The sequence below is a fragment of the Globicephala melas genome, chromosome 7 (genome assembly GCF_963455315.2).
Source record: "Globicephala melas chromosome 7, mGloMel1.2, whole genome shotgun sequence".
Taxonomy (NCBI): Eukaryota; Metazoa; Chordata; class Mammalia; order Artiodactyla; family Delphinidae; genus Globicephala; species Globicephala melas.
This window is the reverse complement of record NC_083320.1, coordinates 46,348,075-46,374,528: the sequence shown is the minus strand read 5'-3', so window position 1 is coordinate 46,374,528 and position 26,454 is coordinate 46,348,075. Positions and strand designations below refer to the sequence as shown.

Genomic DNA, 26,454 nt, shown 5'->3' with positions numbered 1-26,454 from the left:
TAATGCTTATGTTGCCAAAAAATTAATGAAATTCTCAGCTTTATTTTGGTTAAGGCCAAAATGTCAGTGCACCACAAACTTTCAGACCATACCAAGTGGAGCGAACCAGGATTTTGAGAACTTTTTTAATTGCACAAGAGACATCTTAGTGACATTGCTAATGTGAGATCCACCAGACCAAGAATTAATTTCACAGAATTGAAAGAACTGATAAGGAAAAATATTTTTATTGTTATTTGTATGGAATATTTTTAATATTTTGTTTTAGCATTCTATTTTCTGGATATTATCAGTAAACCTTTTCTCTTTCATTTTCAGATATCTAACCCAAAATAATATTATAAATTTTGTTTTTAAACTGAAATAAAACATTTAAAAATAATAGATTCTAACTGATTCCCAAGAATTTTAGGAAAAAAACTTAAGTATTCTAACTTTTTATGATAATATAGTTATTTGAATAGGTTCATTAAGAATGAATCCTCCTTCCTACCAGTATGTAATAGGACAAATAGATTGTGTACTAAAGGCCTTAACCAGGAGTGTCATTTTTGAGAATGATGGTCATTAAATTATGGTCATTTGGGGAAGAAAGTGTGACTGTTCTTATGGAGCCAATGACTATTAAACCTTCCTAGGAAAACTGGCTTTGTGCTTGACTTACAGGTCCCACCCAGGCTTATAGGTGGTAAGGATGGTCAATTCCTAGCATGCTAGGAACTATGTCACATTTGGGAGACCTTGAGAAAAATGGAACTCACCCAAATTTATAGACACAGCAGGTGAAATCTGGCATAGAGACTTTTTTTGTGTGTGTGTGTGTGATTTATTAGTCCCAAGATGGCAAAAAAAACCCACAGGTTTTAAAAAGTCCAGTCCAAGATTCCTTATAAAATTTCCAGCCAAAAATCAGTTTGTGACCTTAGTGATTGTTCAATACTGTATGGTTAACAAATTAGACAAAGTAGATGAGACAGACACAGTCCTAGAAAAATATCAACTACCAAAACTGACTCAAGGAGAAATAGGCAATCTGAATAGGACAATACCAAGTGAAGAAATTGAATCAGTAATCAAAAAACTGCCCTTATCTGGTCCAAGTCCAGATGGCTTTACCACTGAATTTCACCAAACATTCAAAGAAGATTTAATACAAATGCTTCAAGGAATTCTTCTTCACAAACTCTTCTAAAAACAGAAGAGGAGGGATCACAATCCAAATCGTTCTATGAAGATGATACTATTGTGATACCAAAACCAGACAAAAACATCACAAAAAAGGAAAACTACAGACCAATATCTCTTATGAATATGGATGCAAAGCTCCTCAACAAAGTACTAGCAAACTGAATTTAGCGACATATAAAAAGAATTAAACATTAAAATGACCAATAGAGGTGATCCCAGGGATGCAAGATTGTTTTAAAATCTGAAAATTAAATAATGTAATACATCATATCAATAAAATATAAAACAAAAATCACATGATCATCTCAATAGATGCAGAAAAAGCATTTAACAAAATCCAACACCTTCTCATAGTAAAATCTATTAACAAAGTAGGAATAGAAGGGAACTTCCTCAACTTTGTAAAGGGCATCTACAAAAAACACACAATTAACATACTTAAGGAGGAAAGACTGGGTGCTTTTCCCTAAGATCAAGAACAAGACAATGACGTGTGCTCTTGTTGCTTCCATTCAACATTTTACTGAATGTTCTAGCCATGACATTTAGACATGAAAGAAATAAAAGGCATTCATATTCAAAAGGAAGAAGTAAAACTGCCTCTATTTGCAGATGGCATGATCTTTTATGTAGAAAGTTATGAGGAATCCACTAAAATATGTTATAACTAATACATGAGTTCAGCAAGGTTGAAGGATATACGATCAATACACAAAAGTTAATTTTATTTCTATACACTTGCAATAAGCAATCCAAACATAAAACAAAACAATTCCATTCATGATAGCATCAGAAAGAATAAAATGCTTAGGAATAAATTTAACAAATGAAATGCAAAACTTATACTCTGAAAACTAGAAAAATTATTGAAAGCAATTAAAGATTTAAGTAAATGTAAAGTCATCTAATGTTCATGAATCAGAAGATTTAACATTAAGATGGCAATACTCTCCCAATTATCGACAGGTTCAATGTAATCCCTATCAGAATTCCAACAGGCTTCTTTGTACAAATTGACAAGCTCAGTCTAAAATGCATATGGAAGGACTTTCCTGGTGGCGCAGTGGTTAAGAATTGGCCTGCCAATGCAGTGGTCACAGGTTCGAGTCCTGGTCCGGGAAGACCCCCACAAGCCACGGAGCAACTAAGCCCATGCACCACAACTACTGAGCCTCCACTCTAGAGCCCGTGAGCCACAACTACTGAGCCCACATGCCACAACTACTGAAGCCTGCGTGCCTAGAACCCGTGCTCCACAACAAGAGAAGCCACTGCAATGAGTCGCCCATGCACCACAACAAAGAGTAGCCTCCGCTCGCCACAGCTAGAGAAAGCCCGTGTGCAGCAACAAAGACCCAACATGGCCAAAAATAAATTAATTAATTTAAAAAATTAAAAAATAAAATGCATATGGAGTTCCAAGAGACCCAGTATGGCCCAAACAACTGTGAAAAATAAGAATAAAACAGAACAACTCACACTACCTGATTTCAAGACTTACTACAAAGCAAAGTAATCAAGATATGTGGTTTGGATACAAAGAGAGACCAATAGAATTTTTCAGAAATAAAACCATAAATCTAAGGTCAATTGATTTTGATCAGGATACCAAGACAAAGATATCCTTCAATGCAGAAAATATTTTTTTTCAACAAGTATTACTGGGACAAATGGAGAGCCACATGCAAAAGAATGGATTTGGCCCCTTATCTCACACTGTATACAAAACTTAACTCAAAATGGACCAAAGATCTAAATGTAAGAGCAAAAACTGTAAATTCCTTAGAAGAAACTGTAGGAGTAGGTCTTCATGACCTTCAATTTGGCAAAGGATTTTTAGATAAGACACCAAAAGCCTAAGAAACAAAAGAAAAAAGTAGATAAATTGTATTTCATCAAGATTATAGACTGTTGTGCTATGAAGGACACCATCAAGAAAGTGACAAGACAACCCACAGAATGGAAGAAAATGTGTGCAAATTTTATATCTGATAAGGGACCTGTACCTGGAATACATGGAGAACTCTTTCAACTCAATAATAAAATACAAGCAATCCATTTAAAAATGAACAACGGATTTGAATAGACATTTCTCCAAAAATATACAAATGGCCGATAAAAACATGAAAAGGTGCTCAACGTCACTAGCCACCAAAGAAATACAAATTAAAACCACAAGAAACCACTTCACACCCACTAGGATGGCTAAAGTACAAAAGACACATAATAACAAGTGTTGGGAAGCATGTGGAGAAATCAGAACCCTCAGACACTGCTAGTGGGAATGTGAAATGGTCCAGCTGTTTTGCAAAACAGTCTAGCAGTCCTCAGATGTATTTAACATATGATCCAACATTTCCACTTCTAGGTATATAACCAAGTGAAATTAAAATATATGTTAAAAAAATTACCTTGTACACAAATGTTCATAGCAGCATTATTCATAATAGCCAAAAGATGGAAACAACACAGATGTCCATCAACAGACAGATGGATAAACAAAATGTGGTAAATCCATACAGTGGAATAATTTAGTCATAAAAAGGAATGAAACTGGAGCAAGTTATGGACTTGTGAAAACATTATAGGTAAAAGAAGTCAGTCAGAAAAGATCATATTCCATATGATTCCATTCATATGAAAGTCCAGAATAGGGAAGTCTATTGAGACAGAAAGTAAGTTAGTGCTGCTTAGGGCTTGGGTGGGAGCAGGGATGGGAGGATAGAAGAGTGATAGCTAAGGATACATGGTTTCCTCCTGAGGTAATAAAAATGTAATAAAATTGACTGTGGAGATGGTTACACATCTTTGAATATATGTAAATATACTATACCAATATAATACACTAAAAACAACTTTAAATGAGAAAATTATATTTTTAAGTAGTTCTTTTCCTTCTGTTTCTTTCTGCTATTCAACACAAAACTATACAGTAGAATATAATGGAGAAAGGAGACAAATCTTTGTGCATTTTCCTATTTCTGGGAATCTTTTCCTTTCATTTAGCCTAGGAAGGAATTTGCGTACACTGTACTTTATTTGGAATTTTTTAGCTTACAAGATGAATTCATAATTTTAACAAACAGGTTTATGGAATGATTTACAGATTTATGGAAGACTTCAAAGAGGGTAATGGTGATATAGTCACCGATTTTAAGTATTACACTGATTGCTGTAAAGAATTATATTTGTAATTTAGATTATTCAGTACTCCAGTAAACATAAGTGAAAATCAACTTTAGCTCATAACTTTAATATTTTCGTACAATCAAAATATAGAGATATACACTAAGTAAGCATAACATGAGTTATTTTAATTGATCAGAATATTTTGGGTATGTTTTAGAAATAAAAGAAATGGTTTTTATTAGCATATTAAAACCAAGAGAAAATTAGATAAGTTCACATTTAAAAAACATTATCAAGCAATAAATACAGCACTATAGCTACCACTACTTCTATGTACATTGGATTACATTTGAACAAACACTAAATTCCAGAATGAATATTTTATGAATAAATGCACTAAATAACTTTAGAAATTAAAAAAAAAAATGACAGACTAGAATTGTTTAGAAATTAAAATGACTTTCACAAATACTTTCAGAAAAGCAGCAGATTTGCATTTTAAAAGTTAGAAGTTCCCCAAATAAGTTTTTAGATACCAAGGAAGTTTGCTTTTAAACAGTATTGATTTTACTTTTTTATATGAGTAAGATACAAAGGAGATCTTAATTATTAGTACTTCAGTTTTAGAGAAGTCTAATATTTAAAAATATTACTTCTAAAAAAAATGGGTTCAAAATTAACACTGATTAATCATGGACTGTCTTCACCTAAAGATGGTACAATAGATAAATCCTGGCCACAAAGGAAATCTGATCTAAACTTAATATGATAAAAGCACAATAAAAAGACTTGAAAGTTACAATGTATTTTTAATATAATGCTTGTTGATAATTTGACATTTTCTACTGTCATTTATGGTTGAGACTTGATAGCTTGTCTGGAAGAATGCTGAAATATATGAACAGTGCCAGTGAAGGATTTGAATCTGTGTCTTTGAATAATAAATAGCTAAAATATGAGATTATTTAAAGGAATTATTGTATAATTTAGGCATTAGAAAGTTCAGAACAGCCTGAGTTCCTTTTTATAAAAGCTTGTTTTGAAATCCGTAAATCTGAAACTAACAATACAGCTTTTACATGTGTATAGATAAATCATAAATCTACTGACCAGGCCTTTTAATAAGTGAATTCTTACTAATCTAGATAATTTACCTGGACAATTTCAAATGACTTCTGAACTTACCATCTATTGACAGCTTAAGAAACAACCTATGATGACTAAGTCATTAGTTAATCCATTTTAAGCAGATTGACACACCACAGCAACAACAACAAAAACATATAGATGTAATGAATTCTCCTGCCAAAACTGACTTACTAATTGAAGGCATTTTGGTTTTCAGAAATCAGTGGAAAATGACATTAGGAAAAATGAATCCCATTTAAATGTCACTTTAATTCATTAGCGAGGATTTCTTCCATCTTAATTTAATTATTCCATAAATGTTCTGACAACGATTCTTCCTTACTGATACATTCAGGTCTTTTACAATATTGCATCATCATATATAGTATCTCTATTAAAATATAAAAACATTGTATATGATATATATTGTGTTCCTCTAATTTTAAAAAATAGCCTTGCAGCATTTCCAAAGCTTCATATAGTAAGTCAGAAAAGTAATCTTTTTAACGGGGTAAAAACCATAAGAATAGCAGATTGGCATTTATTATAGGAGTCATTTAAATTTTCTGGATTAGAATGAAAGTTCATCATCAAAATAAAAAAGGAAATATGTCAAACATATCTATTATTAAGGTATGAATCACCAAAGCTAATATATTCAATAAAACAATGGCCTTGAGGATTTTTTAAATAAATATTTTATATCTTATCATAGATATTTCTCAAACTTAGTTCTCAAACTTCTGATGCTGGCATCTGGTTGTCTTTAAAATAGTTACCAAATAAGAATTCCAGATTCTATTTTATTATAAAATCAGCCCAGACACAGTATCAGATATTAACATGCACACATTGTTACATTAAGTATTTGTTTTTAAAAAAATTACCTAGATTGTATATATTTGAGACTATAAAATAGAATAACAGAGTATTTACAAGCTTACTTTTCACAATTTTTTTACAAACTTTTAAGAAAATAAGAAATCCTTCATTGATTTCCTTCATGTAAAATAATTGCTAATTTGTCCACAAAGCAGAAATGGAAGGGGCAAAGTTTCTATTTACAGGTATATGGACACGAATTCCTTCCCACTTGTGTAGTAAGATGGGAAAGTAGTCAACTACATGTTTTGTAGTATCAACCAAGATTTCTCCCTAATGTTACCAAAGTAGGATTGCGTATCATACATACTATTCCTCAAGCCTCAAAAATGGATATGACAAGGGGTATAACTGTGATGAATCAACAAATGAGTAGCCAACAGCAATTCTGCTCATTTATTTTTTGGGAGGAGAAGAGGGTAAGCAAACAGGAATAATTAATTCTTTATCTGGTCCATTTGAAAAAATAAAAACAAAAAGGGCTAGAATACTTTCTGGGCAAAAAATCAACTTCACAAAGGAATATGGGATAAAGATTTTAAAAACAAATGAAAAGCTCATTTTCTTTCCAAGTCTATAGGCCTTAGCTAGGTCTCTTTAGGCAACAGGAGTGGAATTGTGCCCATTGTGTCTATGAACTTTTATGGTCTATTTATTTGTGGATTCATGCAGTGGTGTGCTAGAGCTGGCTCACACCAACCTACAACTGACTGTGCTCATTTTTACCCAAGTCCACATTCACTGATGTCAAGTTGGTAACTTGAAATCAGCCATGGCGGGAGTACTTACACCATAAAAACTGGCAAAACTTACAAATCAGGACTGTTTTCCCCCATGGAGCTAGTGTGAAACATTTATCAACACACTACTGAATTCATGTGAGGGTTTTCTTTGTCACCTTCAAATAATTCATTTAATATTGAAGTCTTCTGGTTGTAAAGTCATGGATCCAAGTCCTTGAGTTAGGAGTGGAACAAAATAGTTCAGCAATACACGCTCTATTATCAGTCGTATAACTTTTCTGGTTTTATGACAACGTTTTCAATATCGTGGATGCTTTTTCCATTTAAGTGTTCAGTTGGACAGTCATGACTGTAACCTGCACCATCACTGATTGTTGACACTGTGTAAGATGCACTACGGAGAGCATCTGAGTGGGAAAAGCTGTTTCCAAATTGGATTTTATATTGATTCCAGTTTCTTCTCAGAATTGCTTGAACCTATAAAACAAAAAGAAACAGAAAGGGTAAGAGCAATTCATAAATGAAATGAAGATAATGTATTTAATAATACAATAAAATAAGTTATGTACAAAAGCTTTTTTTAAAAAAAGCATTGATATTGAGTGAATAATATTACTTTATTTTCTTAATTAAAAAATGAAATTGAGTAAACTATCTTTATATTAGGAAATCTTTGCAATTACTCTATACTTTAGTACAGACTACAGAAAACTTCATATTTCTCTTTCTATGCCTTCTCTTTGAAGCTCTAAAAATGCACATGAATGTTTTGCCGTCAGATAGTTAATCTACACCCTCACTTACAAGTTGGCATGTGCAACATTTAGTTTTGTATCAATATTTTTATTAAAAGAATGAGATAATTAGTGAAATATAAAAGAAGAGAGAAAAAAGATTTAAAAACAGGGATACGGGAATATAAATAATTATCACCATCATCATCAACAGCAGCAGCAACAACATTTTACTGTGATTAGCATGTGCCAGGTATTGAGCTACATTCTGGAAAAAAAAGATCAGGGTTTTTGTCCTCATGGAGCTTACCCCCAGAGGGAAGAAAGTGTTGAACAGATAATTACAGCACTGAACATATAATGGGATGAGTATTGTGGGAAAAAAAAGTTTAGGAATGTCACCACTCCACTTTTTTGTATTTAGATACCCCCCTGTCTGGATAAATTTGAAGTTTAATGACTCTTCTATCTTTTCTGCGTGGGGATAGAGATGAGAACTGGGTAGATATACAATGATTTTGGTTTTAACTGAACATAAGACACAGATGATTTTCTTCATATTGAGTCAGTGAGCATAAATGAGAATATCAAATGCATCTCCAACTCGATCACCTGTACATTTCCTGTCTGCTTCTAGGTTAAGAATGTATTAGCCACATGCTGTGACCTGATCTGTGTCTTTGCAAAGCATGTATAGCTTTGAATTGTCTTCCCCAAATCTCTACTGCTCTTTGACCCTTTGATTGTTTCCCCAAAGGGAATCTGAGCATCCAAAAACAACTTTCTAGTAGTTCATGTCCTACAAACATACTCATACAATATTGTTTAACTTTCTACGAATTACATAAATTCCTCAACTTTTTACTCGTTACATTCATGTGTACATATCAATATTAAACTTTAAAATAGGGCTGCTTATTTAAGTCTTTTCATTTTCTTATCTCTTCTCCAAATTACAAACAATCTATAGCGAATAGGTATTCCCAGGATGTCTGCAGCTCTGTGGGATACTTTAAGGTCCTGTTAGTCTCCTCTAATCTGTCGCTTAAAAGAAACACAAAGTTTTACTGTCTCATTTCATATTTTAACATGTAGAAAAACAAAACAAACAAATATAAGGTCAATCAGTTTCTTTAGTAAGAATTCAGAATGAGTTATTAGAAATTCCAGGAGGGGCTTCCCTGGTGGCGCAGTGGTTGAGAGTCCGCCTGCCGATGCAGGGGACATGGGTTGTGCCCCGGTCCGGGAAGATCCCACGTGCCACGGAGCGGCTAGGCCCGTGAGCCATGGCCGCTGAGCCTGCGCGTCCAGAGCCTGTGCTCCGCGGGAGAGGCCACAGCAGGGAGAGGCGTCTCCCTACTCTATAATTCAAAAATTATGTAGTTAGGAATGCAATACATTGTTTTATTAATATGAAATTCAGAACTTCAGGAATTTCAAGCTTACTTCTTTACATATGGCAACTATATCTGAAGGAAATAATTTTTATTCATATAAATTTTCTTTGAAATAACAGCATTTATAGGAAAATGAATACATTTATCTTATAAAAATTATACTTTATTCCTCTCATGGTTTAGTGATGTATTTCTAAGTTCTCCAAATAACATATTTAAATTAAGATAATTAAAAAATACCATCTGCGTATGTAATATCTTCAAGAATATAAGCAAATGACAAATGGAATGGCTTTAGAGTATGACTTTTAAATAAATATTCAGAGATTTAAAACAAAAATGACATTTGGCCAATTATCTAGGTATTTCTAATGGGAGTTGTTTTTGATCCTGATTTTTATGCTTAATTAACTTCTCACTTTGTTACTAAAAGCTGGACTGATTGAATCCATGTGCTATATAGTTTCTGTTTGAAAGGAGGTGGAATGTAGCTTTGTACAAAAGATTCTACATAAATGTTGGGAAGAAGCTGACATGAAGAAATATTTTAGCTATGAGAGTAGTACTTATAGTCTTAACAAGGAAAGCTTAAATTCAATTCTAAAAGCGAAAATGGCTTTGAAATGTATGACTGTTTGCTCTTGAAATATCTACTTTGATTAAGATCATCACCCTATTTCTTCCTTGCAACTAAATCGTCAGAAAAACCATGGAAAGCCAATTTCCTGACTTATTTACTGAAGCTAAATATAAAGGTAATTAGAGACCCAGAGGCCTTGTAGACATCTGTTTGTTTATGGTACTCTCTATAAGGATGTTATTTTTTTTCATCTGCTTTCTCTAACACAACATCACACCTGATTAACAGAACATTAAAGTGGCCACTCTCAGTAAACTTACAATGAGAAGAATGTAATGGGGAAAGATAAAAAGGGAAATTGCCATTGGATGGCAAGAGAGCCTGCCTGATGTTATTAAAGATATGAAAGTGTTTTCATTAATTTACGCATAAGTGTTATATAAATAGTAAGGCCAACTTTTTAGAATATAACACTGCAATATATAATTTTGTATAATATAAAGAATATGGGTTTATATGACCATTAGTACCTGATAAGAAACCAACTCTACACTGCTTAACCTAAATCAATTAAAAGGTGTTTAATAGAGCTGTATATAAAAATTCTACCTACTTCTCATTACAGGATGTGAGTTTGGTTATTCTCAACAAATCTTTTTGTTCACGTTGTAAAAATATCTACTCTCAGGTGTTGTTAAAGATACCCGTGAGACTAGGGAGGGCCCTTCTGATGTCTAGAGTCCCTAGTTTATGCTAACAGTGCACATTTTTTTGATTGAGAGGACTAGAGATGAGATGAAAGTGACCTGAGTACTTGTCAAGCCACGGTTATTTAATTAGTGAGAAATGCAACTAGGAATATTTTGGCTAATAAATAAAAATAAAATGTGAGAATAAAAAATAAATAGAGATGTTAAGATAAAGGCAAGCTATTTGACCTAACGTGGAAAGCAAGAAGGAAACTAAGCCTGAGCAAATGATTTCAAGAAGTACATGACATAGTTGGAGCCACACAAAATGGGTTTGGCAGCTGTGTCTTCATGTTATGAGAGTGAGAAAAACTAGAGGCAAAGAGACAAAAAAAGGAAGCATTATAGTATTTCTTAAGATGAGAAATGAATCATACACAAACAGGGATTGTATCTAGAGATGAAGACAAGGGGACAAATATTGGGGATGTTGTGAGATGCTGAAGGATTTGCTAACAAGTTGGCTCAAAGATTTTTTATTGTAATTTTCCAGTGCCAAAGTGTTCTCAATTTTAGAACATGGCAAAAGATCAAGGCCTGTGTCTCTTTTCCTTACACAGGTAGAGTGCAATAAGAGTGTTAGGCATTAATTTAGATATTCTCTGGACACTTTTTCTAAATATAAGGGCCAATTTGAGATTTGATTCAGATATGATTAATATTCCCGTTTGTACATATATTTTTGTAAATGAGCGATTTGACAAATCTAAAAAGGAATCTATAATGTACTGAGTATCTACTGTGGGTGGGGCATGGTGCTAAAAACTTTATATTCCTAGTTTACGTTAATCCCTGTGAGATTTGTGTAAAGAACTTGCTTTTATTTCCCTTTAATAAAAGTACACACTGAGACCTCTGGAAGTTCAGAATATTTCCCAAGATGTTACAGCCAGGAACAAAAAGGCATCTTTGGGTTTAAATGCATTACTGTGTCAGCGCCTTTATTCTACACTGCCTTCCATCACAAAATATTTTACTAGTGGTTATAGTTTGTACATTTAAAAAATACCCTTTATAAAAATCAAATCTGTTTCTGCAGATGCAAACGTGTATCTTACTTATTTCATACATGCTTTATGGCATATTGTCTGTAGCTTTCTCATCTATATTTAACTGTAAAGTCCTATGTAGGCAGAAATTGGATTGTCTAATTCAGTTTATACAATAATTAATTTATAGAGTTATATAATAAATGCTAATTGAATTTTATTATCAAAACAGATGATGTATCTATTCTTCCTAATTGCATTCTCTGTCCCTACTTCTCACAGACTTCAGAAAAAGTCACTCTTGTCCTCGATACAGCAGAAGAATCATGGAGACACCACTCAAAGATATGAAATATAGTCTACTATGTTTGATAGTTCTATATGCCATTATAAATAAATAAATATATAAAATAAATATGTATATTTTAAAATTGATTAAGAAATCAAATATGAAATTTTATTGTATGCTAAGAGAAAGAATTAAAATATTACATAAACAAGGGAAAACAATATTTTATAGTTTTTCATGACATGTACATGATTTCCAACATTGATTAGTTGTATAGAAATGGTTCTTATAAAGTTATGACGACTGGTTCCATGTGTTGCCCATCTGAAGCTTTGTGATAAGCTTCACCATTACCAAATATATGTTTCATTAGTTGCTGTCTGAATTTCTAAACTTTATTGAATTTTGCCAAAATCCTCCAACAGGTTAAATTTTGTCAAGTAGATTAAAATCTTATAAAGAACTAAATCAATATAGCTCAAACCACTGAGTTATAGCCCTATTGATATGCATAAGAAGTATGGTACCAGTTTCTAAGATGCCTGAAACTTCCCAATTAGAAAAAAAAATATTGGATAAAAATCTTGAAATATCCAAAAGCACATTTCCATGTTACAAATCAGAGGGCTCTTCTGTTTCCTAACCCACTGCAGCTCTTCCCAGGAGAAAAAAAAACCCAGAGAAAGGGGGAAAATAAAAATGACCCAATTTTATTTGAGTGTATGTTCTATGAGGATAAGGATTGCCTAACATTGTACCTAGGACAAAGTCCAGAATTAGTAGGATTAGTTCAAGAGGTAGGTCGAAAGACTAGATGAATAAAAGTCATTGATGGAATATTTTAAAGTGAGGCTGAATTTGCCCCAGCCTTGAACTCCAATATGACCTGAGCTTTTGGGAAGGAGAGTTACATCTAGTAAAAGAGATTCCATGGTTCTTTTTCCTGACAGAAATGGAATTTGAAATACTTGTTCTTAGGGAATTTATAATTCTGTCTAATTTCTTAAAGTAAAAAAGTATTGCAAATACAAAATGATAAGAGGAATAAAATCAATCACCATACCTCTCCATTAAAGAAGCAGAAAATTGTAGATACCAAAAGACCCTGTAAAAGAAAAATAGAATTATCTGATTCCAAATGGAAAAGATACATTATTTGTAACCAACTTGATGCACATATAGTTAAAAATAAAACCAAAGCTATATGTAAATTTAAAACCAAATTTCACAAGCTGCCTTCCTGATGCAAGAACACCATACCTGATAGTGCATGAGGATGTGCATGATGTAATCATATACCTCCTCTGCAATCCTTCCTTCAGGTCGCCATGGAAACAGTACAAATTCAATGCCAAGTAATGGCACCAGGATAAGCGTAGCTCTCACAGCTTTCATGTAGAGATTGGATTCTGCTTGGTGAGTAACTTTTAACTTGGTGATAAGAACACGTACAATATTTAATAGGAAAAAAAGATTCACCTAAAAGAAAATAAAATGGCATATGGAAATTATTTCATATTTAGTATTAAGAATCATTATTGAAGGATCTTTTATTTTATGAATCTTAGAATATTTTCAGTACACAAGAATATGTTCTATTGATGAGAATATTTGCCTAAATATTAATTTGTATTTCTGCTACTGAATTTTTTCATATTTTTCCCAGTTTTACTGAGACATAAGTGACACTATATAAGTTTAGGTTGCATAGCATGATTTAACTTACATATATTGTGAAATGATCATCACAATAAATTTAGCTAACATCGATCATCTCATAGAAATACCAAAGATTGTATATATATATTTTACCTTATGATGAGAACTCTTAGAATTTACTCTCAGCAACTTTCATGTATATCACAGAGCAGTGTTAACTATAATCATCATTTGTACATCACATCCCTCATACTCATTTATCTTAAACGTGGAAGTTTCTGTCTTTTAACCACCTTCCTACAATTCCTCCTCCTCCACGCCCTGCCTCTAGTAACCACAAATATGTTCTTTTCTTTCTATGAGTTTGTTTGTTTATTTGTTTAGATTCCACATATAAGTGAGATCATACAATATTTGTCTTTCCCTGTCTGACTTATTTCACTTAGCATAATGCCCATCCAAGTTGTCTCAAGTGGCAGGATTTCCTTATTTTTTATGGCTAAATAGTATTCCATTGTGGTGTGTGTGTGTGTGTGTGTGTGTGTGTGTGTGTGTGTATAAATACCATAACTTCTTAAGTTGTTTCCATGTCTTAGCTATTGTGGATAATGCTGCTATGAACATGGGGTGCAGATATCTCTTTAACATAGTGTTCTTGTTTCCTTTGGATATGGAATTGTGATTTATTAATTTAAAAAGTACATCAATCTTAATAGGCTTAGATTTTAAAAAATAAATTTATGGTGGAATTATTGTGGACCACCTTCAGCTAAGTAATATCTGATTGTTTTGCTTAGTTCATTTTCTTATGCAAAATTTTAAAATTTTGCTATGATTAAAAAAACCAAAGCTTCTGAACATTTTCAGCTCAAAGAAAGGAAATAATTGTTTGTAGCAAAGGCTAATTATTTTGTGTCTACTCTGTATTAGTGTTCATACTAGGTAGCTACCAAATATGTATTATACCATAATAACCATTTCCATCTTTTTGGTTTATCCTTCCTGCATTATTTGTATGTGTATGTGTGTAACAACGATCCTCACAACTCCCCATGATAGTAATATAATCCTCTTTATCCTTATGAGGAGGCTGAATCACATATTGGAACCAGTTGATATTCAACCTAGATCATCCTAGAGTTAAAAAAATTTGGCACCCAACAAGGCCTTCTGTCAATTACTTTCTATAATTATAAACTTACTATGAGTTTACAACTTTCCCCAAAACAAATCATTCTCTTTGAAAGGGAGACATGAAACTTTAAAAATATAGTGTTCAGGGATAGAAAGTCCAGAGATGAACCAATGCACATATGGTCACCTTATCTTTGACAAAGAAGGCAAGAATATACGATGGAGTAAAGATAGCCTCTTCAATAAATGGTGCTGGGAAAACTGTACAGCTACATGTAAAAGAATGAAATTAGAACACTTCCTAACACCATACACAAAAATAAACTCAAAATAGATTAAAGACCTAAATGTGGGCTTCCCTGGTGGCGCAGTGGTTGAGAGTCCGCCTGCCGATGCAGGGGACACGGGTTTGTGCCCCGGTCTGGGAAGATCCCACATGCCGCGGAGCAGCTGGGCCCGTGGGCCATGGCTGCTGAGCCTGCGCGTCCGGAGCCTGTGCTCCGCAACGGGAGAGGCCACAACAGCGAGAGGCATGCGTACCGCAAACAAACAAACAAACAAACAAGCAAACAAAAGACCTAAATGTAAGGCCAGACACTATCAAACTCTTAGAGGAAAACATAGGCAGAACACTCTATGACATAAATCACAGCACGATCCTTTTTGACCCACCTCCTAGAGAAATGGAAATAAAAACAAAAATAAACAAACGGGACCAAATTAAACTTAAAATCTTTTGCACAGCAGAGGAAACCATAAACAAGACGAAAAGACAACCCTCAGAATGGGAGAAAATATTTGCAAATGAAGCAACTGACAAAGCATTAATCTCCAAAATATACAAGCAGCTCATACAGCTCAATATCAAAAAAACAAACAACCCAATCCAAAAATGGGTGGAAGACCTAAATAAAGCTTTCTCCAAAGAAGACATACAGATTGCCAACAAACACATGAAAAGATGCTCCACATCACTAATCATTAGAGAAATGCAAATCAAAACCACAATGAGGTATCACCTCACACCGGTCAGAATGGTCATCATCAAAAAATCTAGAAACAATAAATGCTGGAGAGGGTGTGGAGAAAAAGGAACACTCCTGCACTGTTTGCAGGAACGTAGATTGATAACAGCCACTATGGAGAACAGTATGGAGCTTCCTTAATAAACTAAAAATAGAATTACCATATGACCCAGCAATCCCACTACTGGGCATATACCCTGAGAAAACCATAATTCAAAAAGACACATGTACCACAATGTTCGTTGCAGCACTATTTACAATAGCAGGACATGGAAGCAACCTAAATGTCTATGGACAGATGAATGGATAAAGAAGATGTGACACACATATACAATGGAATATTACTCAGCCATAAAAAGAAATGCAATTGAGTTATTTGTAGTGAGGTGGATGGACCTAGAGTCTGTCATACAGAGTGAAGTAAGTCAGGAAGAGAAAAACAAATACCTTATGCTAATGCATATATATGGAATCTAAAAAAACAGCACTGGTGAACTTAGTGGCAGGGAGGGAATAAAGACGCAGACGTAGAGAATGGACTTGAGGACACAGGGGCAAGGGGAAACAGGGATGAAGTGAGAGAGTGGCATTGACATATATACACTACCAAATGTAAAATGGATGGCTAGTGAGAAGCTACTGCGTAGCACAGGGAGATCAACTCGATGCTTTGTGACAACCTAGAGGGGTAGGATAGGGAGGGTGGGGGGGAGGCTCAAGAGGGAGGGGATGTGGGGATATATGTATATATATAGCTGATTCACTTTGTTGTACAGCAGAAACTAATACAGCATTGTAAAGCAATTATACTCCAATAAAGATGTGAAAAATATATATATAGTGTTCAAGAAATGAACAGAGTTCTATTGAAATACATTTCTCTCTCTCTTCCTAAATACTACGTTCTCTCTTTCTTATCTTTATCCATGTCAATATCTGTTACTTTTGTCTATATCCTCTATGCCTATTCCTTACGCCTTCCACAGAATTATGGACAATAGCCCCAGAAAAGTCCCTTCGGGCTCTTATTCTCCTATGCTGTTCTCTTTCCTTTTTTCTCACCCTGACTTCTAGCATCTGTGTTTTGTTTAATAATGTAAAAATTTCAAACTGTGTACTATTATGCAATTTATATCCACATACTTTAATCAGAAAAATAATGGTAGCATCTCATTTAATGTAGAAAGCAATGAAAAAATAACATACATTTGCTGATTTAAGGCATGTGTTATGAAAATAACTGGGCATAAAAATATTCTACTATTCTTTTAGAGAATTCAATGGAACATATGCTTCAAAAATAAACAGCTAACTATAATCCTGATGGAAACACATCTATGAAAAGTAACATGGTTACAGACACAGGACTGTCTGCTAAAGACAAAAGCAGAATAAGCTATTGCAACAGGTGTAAGAATGAAACATGATGAATCAACACATCAGCTGTTATTCCACCCATCCTACTGTTTTCCCTTCCCAAGCATTCATTACTGTTTTAAAAGTTTTGACTAAGTGGAAATTACTACCAGCCCATTGAATAAAAAGTAATAATGCCATTTTATCTGCTTATAAATTTAGAATTTAGAATATTTTATAATCCTAATATGCAAAAATCATAAATTATAAAAATCACTATAAATGTTGCAATTTAAATGCCCATTATATAAAAATTTCTAAATGCAAAGTGCTTCTCCAAATGGCAAGTCTGATTTAAAATGTGAACCTAGAAACTAGAAAGTCATCCTACTTTATTTTCTGCAAATACTTCCATTTATTTTAAATACAAATAGAACAAGAATAGTGAATTTCAGATGAATTACATCTGAATCTCATCTATCTTAGAGAAAAACTAGGTAAGGAAAAGAGAAGAAACTTGTTTTTACTCCAATACCCATAAAGTTCACATAGATGGTCGTAGGTACAACAGGACATTTTCACATCATGATACCACCTAGGGTCATGGCAGGAAGCCCTGTGAATCAACCCAGTGGCAGCAGGATTCCTGGAAGCCATTCCTCTACTAGATTAGCCAGCAATCACTTAACTGCTCACTGAAGTGACCTAAACATCTCTCACTAAACACAAATTAACCGTATCCCCTCTCAACTTCCCCTTAGCAAGATCTCAAAAGTGCTGTAGACACTCCAATACCACCCTGCTCGAGGGAATATGGGACAGAGGAAGTCTGAGTGGAAAGAAACTGATTGTGGTTGAAATCTCTTCATTTATAAAAATTGTACAAAAATATGTGACCATATAAAAAATTGCTAGAGCCCCTCCCAAGACCTTGGAATTGGCCAGGACCAGTGAGGAGCCCTAGAGCTTAAACAAGGACAGATCATATTACCCTGTTAGAAAAATAGGCTCCTAATCTTTGGTTAGGCCAGAAAAATGGAAAAAGCTTTCTGCAAATAATGTGGATTTTCACTTCCTTTCTTACTGAGCAGCTTGATGGGCTATATTCCTATGTGATATTTTATCCTAACTGCACCATCTACTCTTCCCTCCCAAAGTTGTTGTGGACAGGCTCTTCCAAGGATTGTGTTAATTGCTGTTATATTTTTCATTTGTTAGGTGCTTTTACTTATTTCCTGAACCTCTCTGATTTAGGACTCTGAATCACATACCCCTCTCTAGAGCCAGATCTCTTATAATAAAATTTTGCCTTGTATTTGTTCTGTAAGCTTCTGGATGGCCCAAAAAAAGAATCTTAATTTCTTTGTATTTTCCTCAAAACAGAATCATGGTATCATGTAGAAATTATAAGTGAAGAATCTTTTAAAAGCATTTTTTGAGAGTTTATTATATTCTAGGCACTGTGTTAATTGCTTAACAGGATACATCTCAATCCTTACAACACCCTATGAGGTATTTATTCTTATTACTGCATAGTCATAGATGAGAAAACAAAGGCATAGAGAGGCTCAAAACAAAACAAAACAGAACTTGCCCTGAGAAACACAACCAGCAATGGTAGAGCTAGGTTTCAATGCTGGTTCTTTCCAAGAATACAAAGCTAGGACTTCTCAGGATACAGCTTAAACAATGTGTTATACATGTTCCTAGTATGTGCAAGTAGCAAGGGAAGGAAATGCTTCTGCCTCTGAAATTTTCATAAAGTCTGCACTAAGGTACATGAAAATTTCCATGAGATATAATAATAAATTTCATGTGTTGATTTTTTGAACTGGCTGTCTTGTGTAGCCAAGCACAAACCAGAAATTTGACACTTGCTCCATGATTTATACATGCCAGGCTAAGCACTCTTTATGTATTAACTCATTTAATTTCTTGTTAAAAAAAAATAAAAGTATCTGTAATTACATTCTCTGTTTTGCAAATAAGGGACTTGAGGCCCAGAGTGATGAGTTTAATTGCATAAGGTCACATAGCAAATAAGAGGTAGAAGAATTCAAACCCAGGCAATCAGCTTCTAAAATTTACCCTCTTAATTATGGCAAACTTTTGAAAATAACAGTGATACACTTGAGAATGGCTTGAATAGTGTTCTAACATAACCACATACTAAATTGCAGCTAGAAAATGTAGTAAAATAATAGAATATTTCTCTAAAAAAAGGATCTGAAAAGAAGGGTTAGGAAGCTTTGAATTTTGGCTGAGAAATGTGCCCCCTTCATCTTTTTATATATAATTAAATATCAGCTATAGTTACAGTCTTAAAGACTGTAATTGCAATCTGGTCTCTAATGCTCTATGAGAGAAAGCATGTTAATTTAGATTAATTTATTTCCCCATTGAAACAATGTAATAAAAGCACTGAATTTGACTTCTGTTTTCCTGCAACCACACTTAAAAATGTCCAATTCGTGAACTTGGATTAAGTGCTGATCATTATGATAAAACAACAGTTTAAGCAATACTTTCTTTTTCCAAATTAAAGTCTTTTCTTTATGGGGATATTAGTCTTATTACCATCACAGGTGTGTGGTTTTTCCTGTTTGCCATCCCCACTCACTAGATCCATCCTCTGCCCTTCTCTGCTCTGCGCCCCAGCAGGCTCTGAGGCAGGTCTGAGGACTGCATCATCACAAGGCTTTTTTACCCTTGGCATTTGCTGCATTTGGCCAATGGGAGGATCCAAGAGATCAGAGCATGGGAAAAGAGAGAAGTTTGAGTATTTCTTTCTCCTTTTTCCCTGTCAGGCTGTGGTTTTGACAGTTGCTGTGTTCCTCTACCCAAGGCCAGACCTCTTGTTGGGCTACCCCTCCTAGCACTCACCCAACCCTCTCTTAAAGTCTATCCATGATAAAAGCTTCCCACTGTTGGTGCCTGGTGCCTCACCATCCCTTATGAATTAGTTCCTTTCCTCTTCCTGCCAACACTTCAAATATAACACCTTCCTTTAACCCTCTTCAATCAAACACTGTGAGTATGCCATCTATGTCTACTGAGATCCTGAAGGATACCATAGGCCAGATGTTTCAGGAAATAAAGTTGAACTATGAACAATGATGAAAAAAGGAGCATTTTAATTACGTACCAATAAAGCAGCACAAATTGGGCCATGGATAATGTAGAGGAGATGGGTATCAGAACTGATCCAGCAGCTAAGGGAAAAAGCAGGGAAATTATGTTGAAGATTTTCATTGTAATTATTTCCAATTGAAATCAAAAAGAGAGATTATCTTACTTGTCATTGTAATATAAGCTTCTGGCAACAGCATGTATACAAGCAGGAATCAGTGGAAATCCTGTAAATGTCAAACAAAAAGAAAATAAATAGGCATCTTTCTCTGTAGATGGAATTCCTAAAATATGTCATGAAATATGAAACTCAGAGATACTCTAGGAGCAAAAATAGCTGGTCACTGTGTGCTTCTGATGTAAATATTATCTGTCTACTCATACAGTAAATGTGATGAAGTATTAGGTATCTGTCTTCAGGCTTGTGTGTGTGTGTGTGTGTACAGTTTCTTCTAATCTGAGCCATTTTGAATCAGTGGACTCCAGATCTAAGTTCATAAATGTGCTGCCTGGGCTCAAAAGCTTAGAAGAAATTCAGCATCCACATATCTTCCATAAGATGGAACTGACCAATCAGATGTGGGAAGAAGTTGAGACTGACTATGTGAAGAAGAAGAGAAGGGAGAGAGAGATGGCTTATATATCAGAAAGTTTGCATGTTCTTAGCATTCTAAATCAGATCTTTCAAATGTAAAATGAAGGTATATTTTATAAAGGTAACCTGAGTGTACTAATAGCCTCAACACATACATACATATAATTGAGCAAAAATTGGACTCACTTGGAAAATATATATATGACACTTTTATTATCAATAATATCAAACAACCAATAGGAACAATATTTATTTCAGTAAAAAAATATATAGTGTGTGTGTACATACCTCTATATATCTACATCTATTATCTGACTGGATAAATAGGTAGATACATGGATAGATAGATAAGTATCATTTCAGTTATGTTTCTGGAAACTAGTCCTTTTGAATTCATGTACAATGAATTCATTTTCAGCATTTTATGTTTTGTATTATTCTGGTTATTTTTAAAAAATATGTTAGAAGTGTATTATTTTTTGCTTTGTGAATAATATGTCACGAGATTGTGTGGAAAAAGCAGATTTTTTTGGCTGTCTTTATTCAGTTACTGTTGCCTCTACTCTTAAAATAAAATAACAATTTTTTTAAACAATCATTTTTAGAATGGAACTTCAAAGCTGGTTAAGCCCAATGCCCTCATTTGGCACATGAGGAAAAAGGAGATTCAGAATAGATCCCTAATTTATGATTCTAATTCTATTGTTTTAGTCACTACATATTTGGCCAAAATATACACTGGAATATTAAATAGAAAAAAATTGTATTATTAATTGACCTGTGGTTACCGAAAACAGTGAGTCAGTGGTACTTTAAATATTTTAATTTACAACAATGAGCAAAGGTTAATCACTTGATATTGTTTACAAAATGATTAATAATAATATTTTTATTACAAAGGAACTCTGCATCCTCCAAAAGTTTTCTTAAAAGATGAGTCAGTAGATATGCATGATGGCACTTACCCCAGCCAAGAAAATAATACCACATCAAGTGCTGCTTCTCTGCAAACACAGCCACCACAATAAGTGTGTGTAGGTAAATGCCTTCACAAAGCATCCAAAAGTAGTTACAGCCCATCAGGTAAAGATGAATGAATTGGAACACTTTACAGCTAACCTATGAGGAAAGAAAGATATATATATTAGATATAGATATATAGATTTATGTATGTATATATGTGTGTGTGTGTATATATATATATATATATATATATATATATATATATATATGTTTTGGCTGTGCCATGTGGCTTGGGGGATTTTAGGTCCCCAACCAGGGATTGAACCTGGGCCCTGGCAGTGGAAGCACAGAGTCCTAACCACTGGACCACCAGGGAATTCCCAGAAAGCAATCCATATTTAGTTGTTTATAAATGTACGTGTAAAGCAATATTCTAGTTTAGCTTAGTTATACAGAAACACAGAATTTTCTCTCCTCTACACAAAATCTTTCCTACTAATGATTCAGATTTATAAAAGCCAGTCTTCATCCCCATCTAATGGTGCCTCTAAAGTATTTAGCCACTGACTTCAGAGATTTAAAATGCTACACCTCCCAGGAAATGTGTGAATGCCGAATTTATTACATTTAGTGGGTGTGTATTTTCTTAATATTGTTTTAGTTATTGTGTAATTACAAGTATCAAAGTTTTGCACATGAATGAATTTACATCTATTTTAACCATGTCATCATGAACTCCTCGATTGTTGCATTCTGCTGGAAAAATCTTAATAATTTTAAAAGCAGTTCATGAAAAATGCCAAATACTTAGGAAGTCTTGCATATCGTGTGCTACCAGTGCAGATACTTATTAAATAATAATCTAATGAGCCCATTCTTTGTTTTATTTAAATACGGGGTTTGAGGGTTTCATGTAGGTAAAAAGAAAAAAAAGTTATGGTTTTCCTTCCTCTTTTCCTGAGGTCTCACTTTCTCAAAGAGACAGGAAGAGAGAGGTTTAAATATTGGGTAAAGAAAATACAAAGGAGTAAAAGAGATATTTACCCCTTAACAAGGGGAATAAATTTAAAGCTCTCCAATTAACTCCCATCAGCTCCAGTTTCCAGACTGGAACTCAAATATTTAGTGGCAATTATCACTGTTTTTGAAATAAATATCTTTTTCACTAAAAGGAAAAGTGGAAATTAAATGCACTAGAAAATAAATATTATATTATCATAGAATAGTAGTAATAACATTGGCATATAAGTTAGCTTAAAAATATTTTAGTATGTATTGTTTTATGTAATCCCTGAGATAATTCTGTGAGGCATGATTAATCACTAGCCACATACTTTATAGATAAAAAACTGAGTACTGGAGAAGTTAAATGATTTGCTAATTCATACAACATCAATCAAAGCTACATCCTGAACAAAATTTTGTTTTCTCGACCATACATAATGCCTTCTGACTGAGGATATTTATAAAACTATTCTTTTATTAAATACATCTGCAGAATGTATGATATTAAATTTTAAATATTGTACATTGATGTCAAACATTATATTAAAAAGTTCTCTCAAAAATAAAGCTGAGTTATTTAACTATGTTATATAGAAATGATAGGCTTCAGCTTCAAAATTTTATCTGTATAGTTTTTAGATACATATATCTAATTGGGCTTCCAACTCCTGATTTCATTAAAAATTTAATCTATAAATTATTATGATAAAAAGAACTTAAAGCATGCTTTAGAAAAATATTTTTTTGATGGCATTGGCAATATAAACAGACAATAAATTTTCCAAGAATACATTAAAAGTAACTATACTACATTTTGCAATTTATGTGATAAACAGTATCACATGTATATAAATGTAAGATTTAGAGTCTCTTTCTCTGAAGCTTCATGACAAAACTCTGACTTTCCTTGCTCTAGAGAAATGCACTCTAAAATGGCAGGATATTTGCCAATTTTTTATATTGCTAATTATACCCCAGTGTTTCCTCACCCAGTGACTTTAGAGTGGAACATATACAAGATTAAGCATCCAGATGCATATGTGCAAACAACACAGGGAATTTTAGAATTTTGGAAATTACCCTAAAAGCACACATAAAACACATATGAGAGTATCGTTTATTGAACAATTAAGTGAAAATTCCTTCCCTTCCCCGATTTCAGTAACCAGAACTTAATCTTTTATAATCTTAACCTTAATCTTTTATATAAAAACTATTTTATATATCATATATACACACCCTTCCCAAATCTACATCCAAAACTGTATTATAGATACTACAAATATAAAAGCAGGCAATTAAAAAATCTCAACTATATGCTTGCTATTTATGGAGATATTTTAATTTAAACATAGCTTACATATGCATATAACTTGCATAAAATATATAAAATTGTATTGTAAATGTCAGGTTATATTTTTAAAATATAGCTTTTGTATTGTGATAGTCTCTGTGCTTATTTTTGTGTATCTTTTTATATTTATCCTAAAACCTGTGCTTCCAAAGGGATTGTAAGGGAACAATTTACAAATACTTGCTGAGACAGTTAGGATTTTGTAGAGCACTTGAAAAATTTTATGTTGATAAAGTTCAATATTATATAGGCATAATTCATTTTCCCTGGTTTTATTAACTCTTTAAAGTCAGCCTGATACCAAACACATAATTTAAATTAAATTTTCCATTTTCACGTCCTGCCTTTCTCTAACTGCACAGTTAGTTGCTTTGCTTGATTTTTTAAAAATTTGATTGAGGAAATGTTATGTCCCACCAGCAGTAAGACTCTAACCATAAATGAGGTGAAGACATTTAACATATATAGGTAACTGAAACAAAGAAATTACTCTTCCTTTTGTTATGCAATATTTATAACTTGGGGAATATTGAGATATATTTACCTTTCTAAATTGGAATATAGCTACATATACATACTCTTTATATGGCAGACATAAAATATACATATATTAGTACTTAATTACACACATATACATGTATCTACCCCTGCCCCCCCACCTCTCCTATTTCTTCCCCACTAACCCCTTGAACCTAAACTTCATTTTACTTACAGGATTTGTGGCCACTAAGGGCTGGTTGTTGGCCACTGCAGTGAGATGAATGATTATTACAATAGAGTTACAAACGAAAGAGAAGAACAAATTTTTGTGCAAGGTAATTCTTTGGCAACTTAGGCTCCTGAAAGGCAAGAGAAACCAAAGTGTGCTGACATCATAAAATGTTTCCACATTTTGTATTAATAATCATTCAAATAAGATACATTCACAATTCATAGCAGCTGCTCCAAATTGGGAAGAATTATTTTTTCTCCCCAAGATTTACTCATGATAAAATTTTAATTGGGGAAAATCTATAATTCCTTAAAGCATAGAGACACATGAGTTGCTTCAGTACAGGTAAACATATATAAGGAAAGGAAATTTGTCTGTACAAGGCCTCTACATAAATTTCTTCCCTTAATCTCTCATCATGATTAATATTCTAATTCATTCTGAAGATATAGAAACTGAAATTCAGTGAAAATAGATAATTGATCAAAAAATCATGCAGCTAATTAATTTGAAAACTTTGGATTTGTCATCAGATTCTCACATAGATAATGGTCTTTTCATTATACCACATAGGCTGTTCTATTTATATAGCCTGTTTATGGTGATTTATGGTTGTTCTGTTTATATAGCTCCTATGTGGTAGTGGTGATTATGTAGACCAATCATGAGAAAAATAACATTGTACTTAGAAGAAATGAGTTGATAAAAATATAGATTTAGCAACCAATGAGGTTTGCTCAGCTTCACTGAATTTTTTTCCAATTGGCCCAGCCATGCATAAGATATAAAAATATTACCTCCTTTTACTGAAGGTCCTCATGTGTAAAACAAAATTTTAAAACTGCCTAAATGGAGTTCATATAGAAATAGATTTCAGGAGCAGATGTCATTCGTGACAAGTAATGCTGGTCTTCAGATTGAATCCACATCTGCTCTACAAGATCGTATATGACTGCCTTACCCATGATCAAAGACCAATTCAAGTATTACCTCTTCTGTGAAGCATTATTCAATGGCTTATTATGGGTAAAGTTTTAAAATAATATAAAGGAATCCATTTGAAACTGAACACTTAATATCAAAACAAAACGTATGTAGGAAGACATGAGGAATCATTTCATTACAAAGAGTTAAAAGCTCATTTTGGGTTTTACACAGTTATACAATTAATATGATCAACCTAGATAATCTGTCTTATATAACTCAAATCAATGACTTCTACTTTGGAAACTTTGAGATTTTAACCTAGTTTTATCACTATATCACCTTATTTTAAATAGAATATGTGCCCAGGATATTATAGTTAGGCTGGATGCCAAGGTTTTCTATATTTAAAATGCAAAGTTTAGGCTATATTGTCTCTGAAATTTCTTGCAGCTAAAGGTCTGTGATCGTGTATATAGCTCTAGTATTTTAAAGGATCTGAAAGTGAATCCAATCCAAATCAAAATTTATGGAATTTCAATACATGCCTTTCACAGAAGTAGATGCTATCAGGGAAACTTCTTTGAAAGGCTTCATGAACAAGACGGCCCTCAGATCAATCATTGTGTGTGAGACAGTCATATACCAACAATTGTGAAGTCCAGATGGAGTCCATCAAAATAGAAACAGCTGAGAGTTGCTAGTATTTTCATATTAGAGAGTCTTTAACTTGACTTGACTTTGCAGTGCATGACAGTAGTGAGAAGCAGGCAGGGATCAAGGAACAGTG

At 33.4% G+C, this 26,454-nt stretch overlaps 1 protein-coding gene across 7 annotated transcripts in view; it reads right to left on the bottom strand.

Moving 5' to 3' along the window:
- Window positions 1-4,420: 4,420 nt before the first annotated feature.
- CALCRL (calcitonin receptor like receptor) overlaps window positions 4,421-26,454 on the bottom strand; it is a 105,319-nt gene continuing 83,285 nt past the window's right edge. For all 7 annotated transcript variants that reach the window (XM_070045941.1, XM_060302159.2, XM_060302163.2 and 4 more), the window contains 7 exons: window positions 24,741-24,867; window positions 21,672-21,825; window positions 20,278-20,338; window positions 20,128-20,194; window positions 13,069-13,287; window positions 12,872-12,913; window positions 4,421-7,547 (listed from right to left, as the gene is read on the bottom strand). In XM_070045941.1, coding sequence (XP_069902042.1) covers window positions 7,332-7,547; window positions 12,872-12,913; window positions 13,069-13,287; window positions 20,128-20,194; window positions 20,278-20,338; window positions 21,672-21,825; window positions 24,741-24,867 — 886 coding nt within the window. In that variant the 3' untranslated portion in view covers window positions 4,421-7,331. The remainder of the gene's footprint in view (window positions 7,548-12,871; window positions 12,914-13,068; window positions 13,288-20,127; window positions 20,195-20,277; window positions 20,339-21,671; window positions 21,826-24,740; window positions 24,868-26,454) is intronic.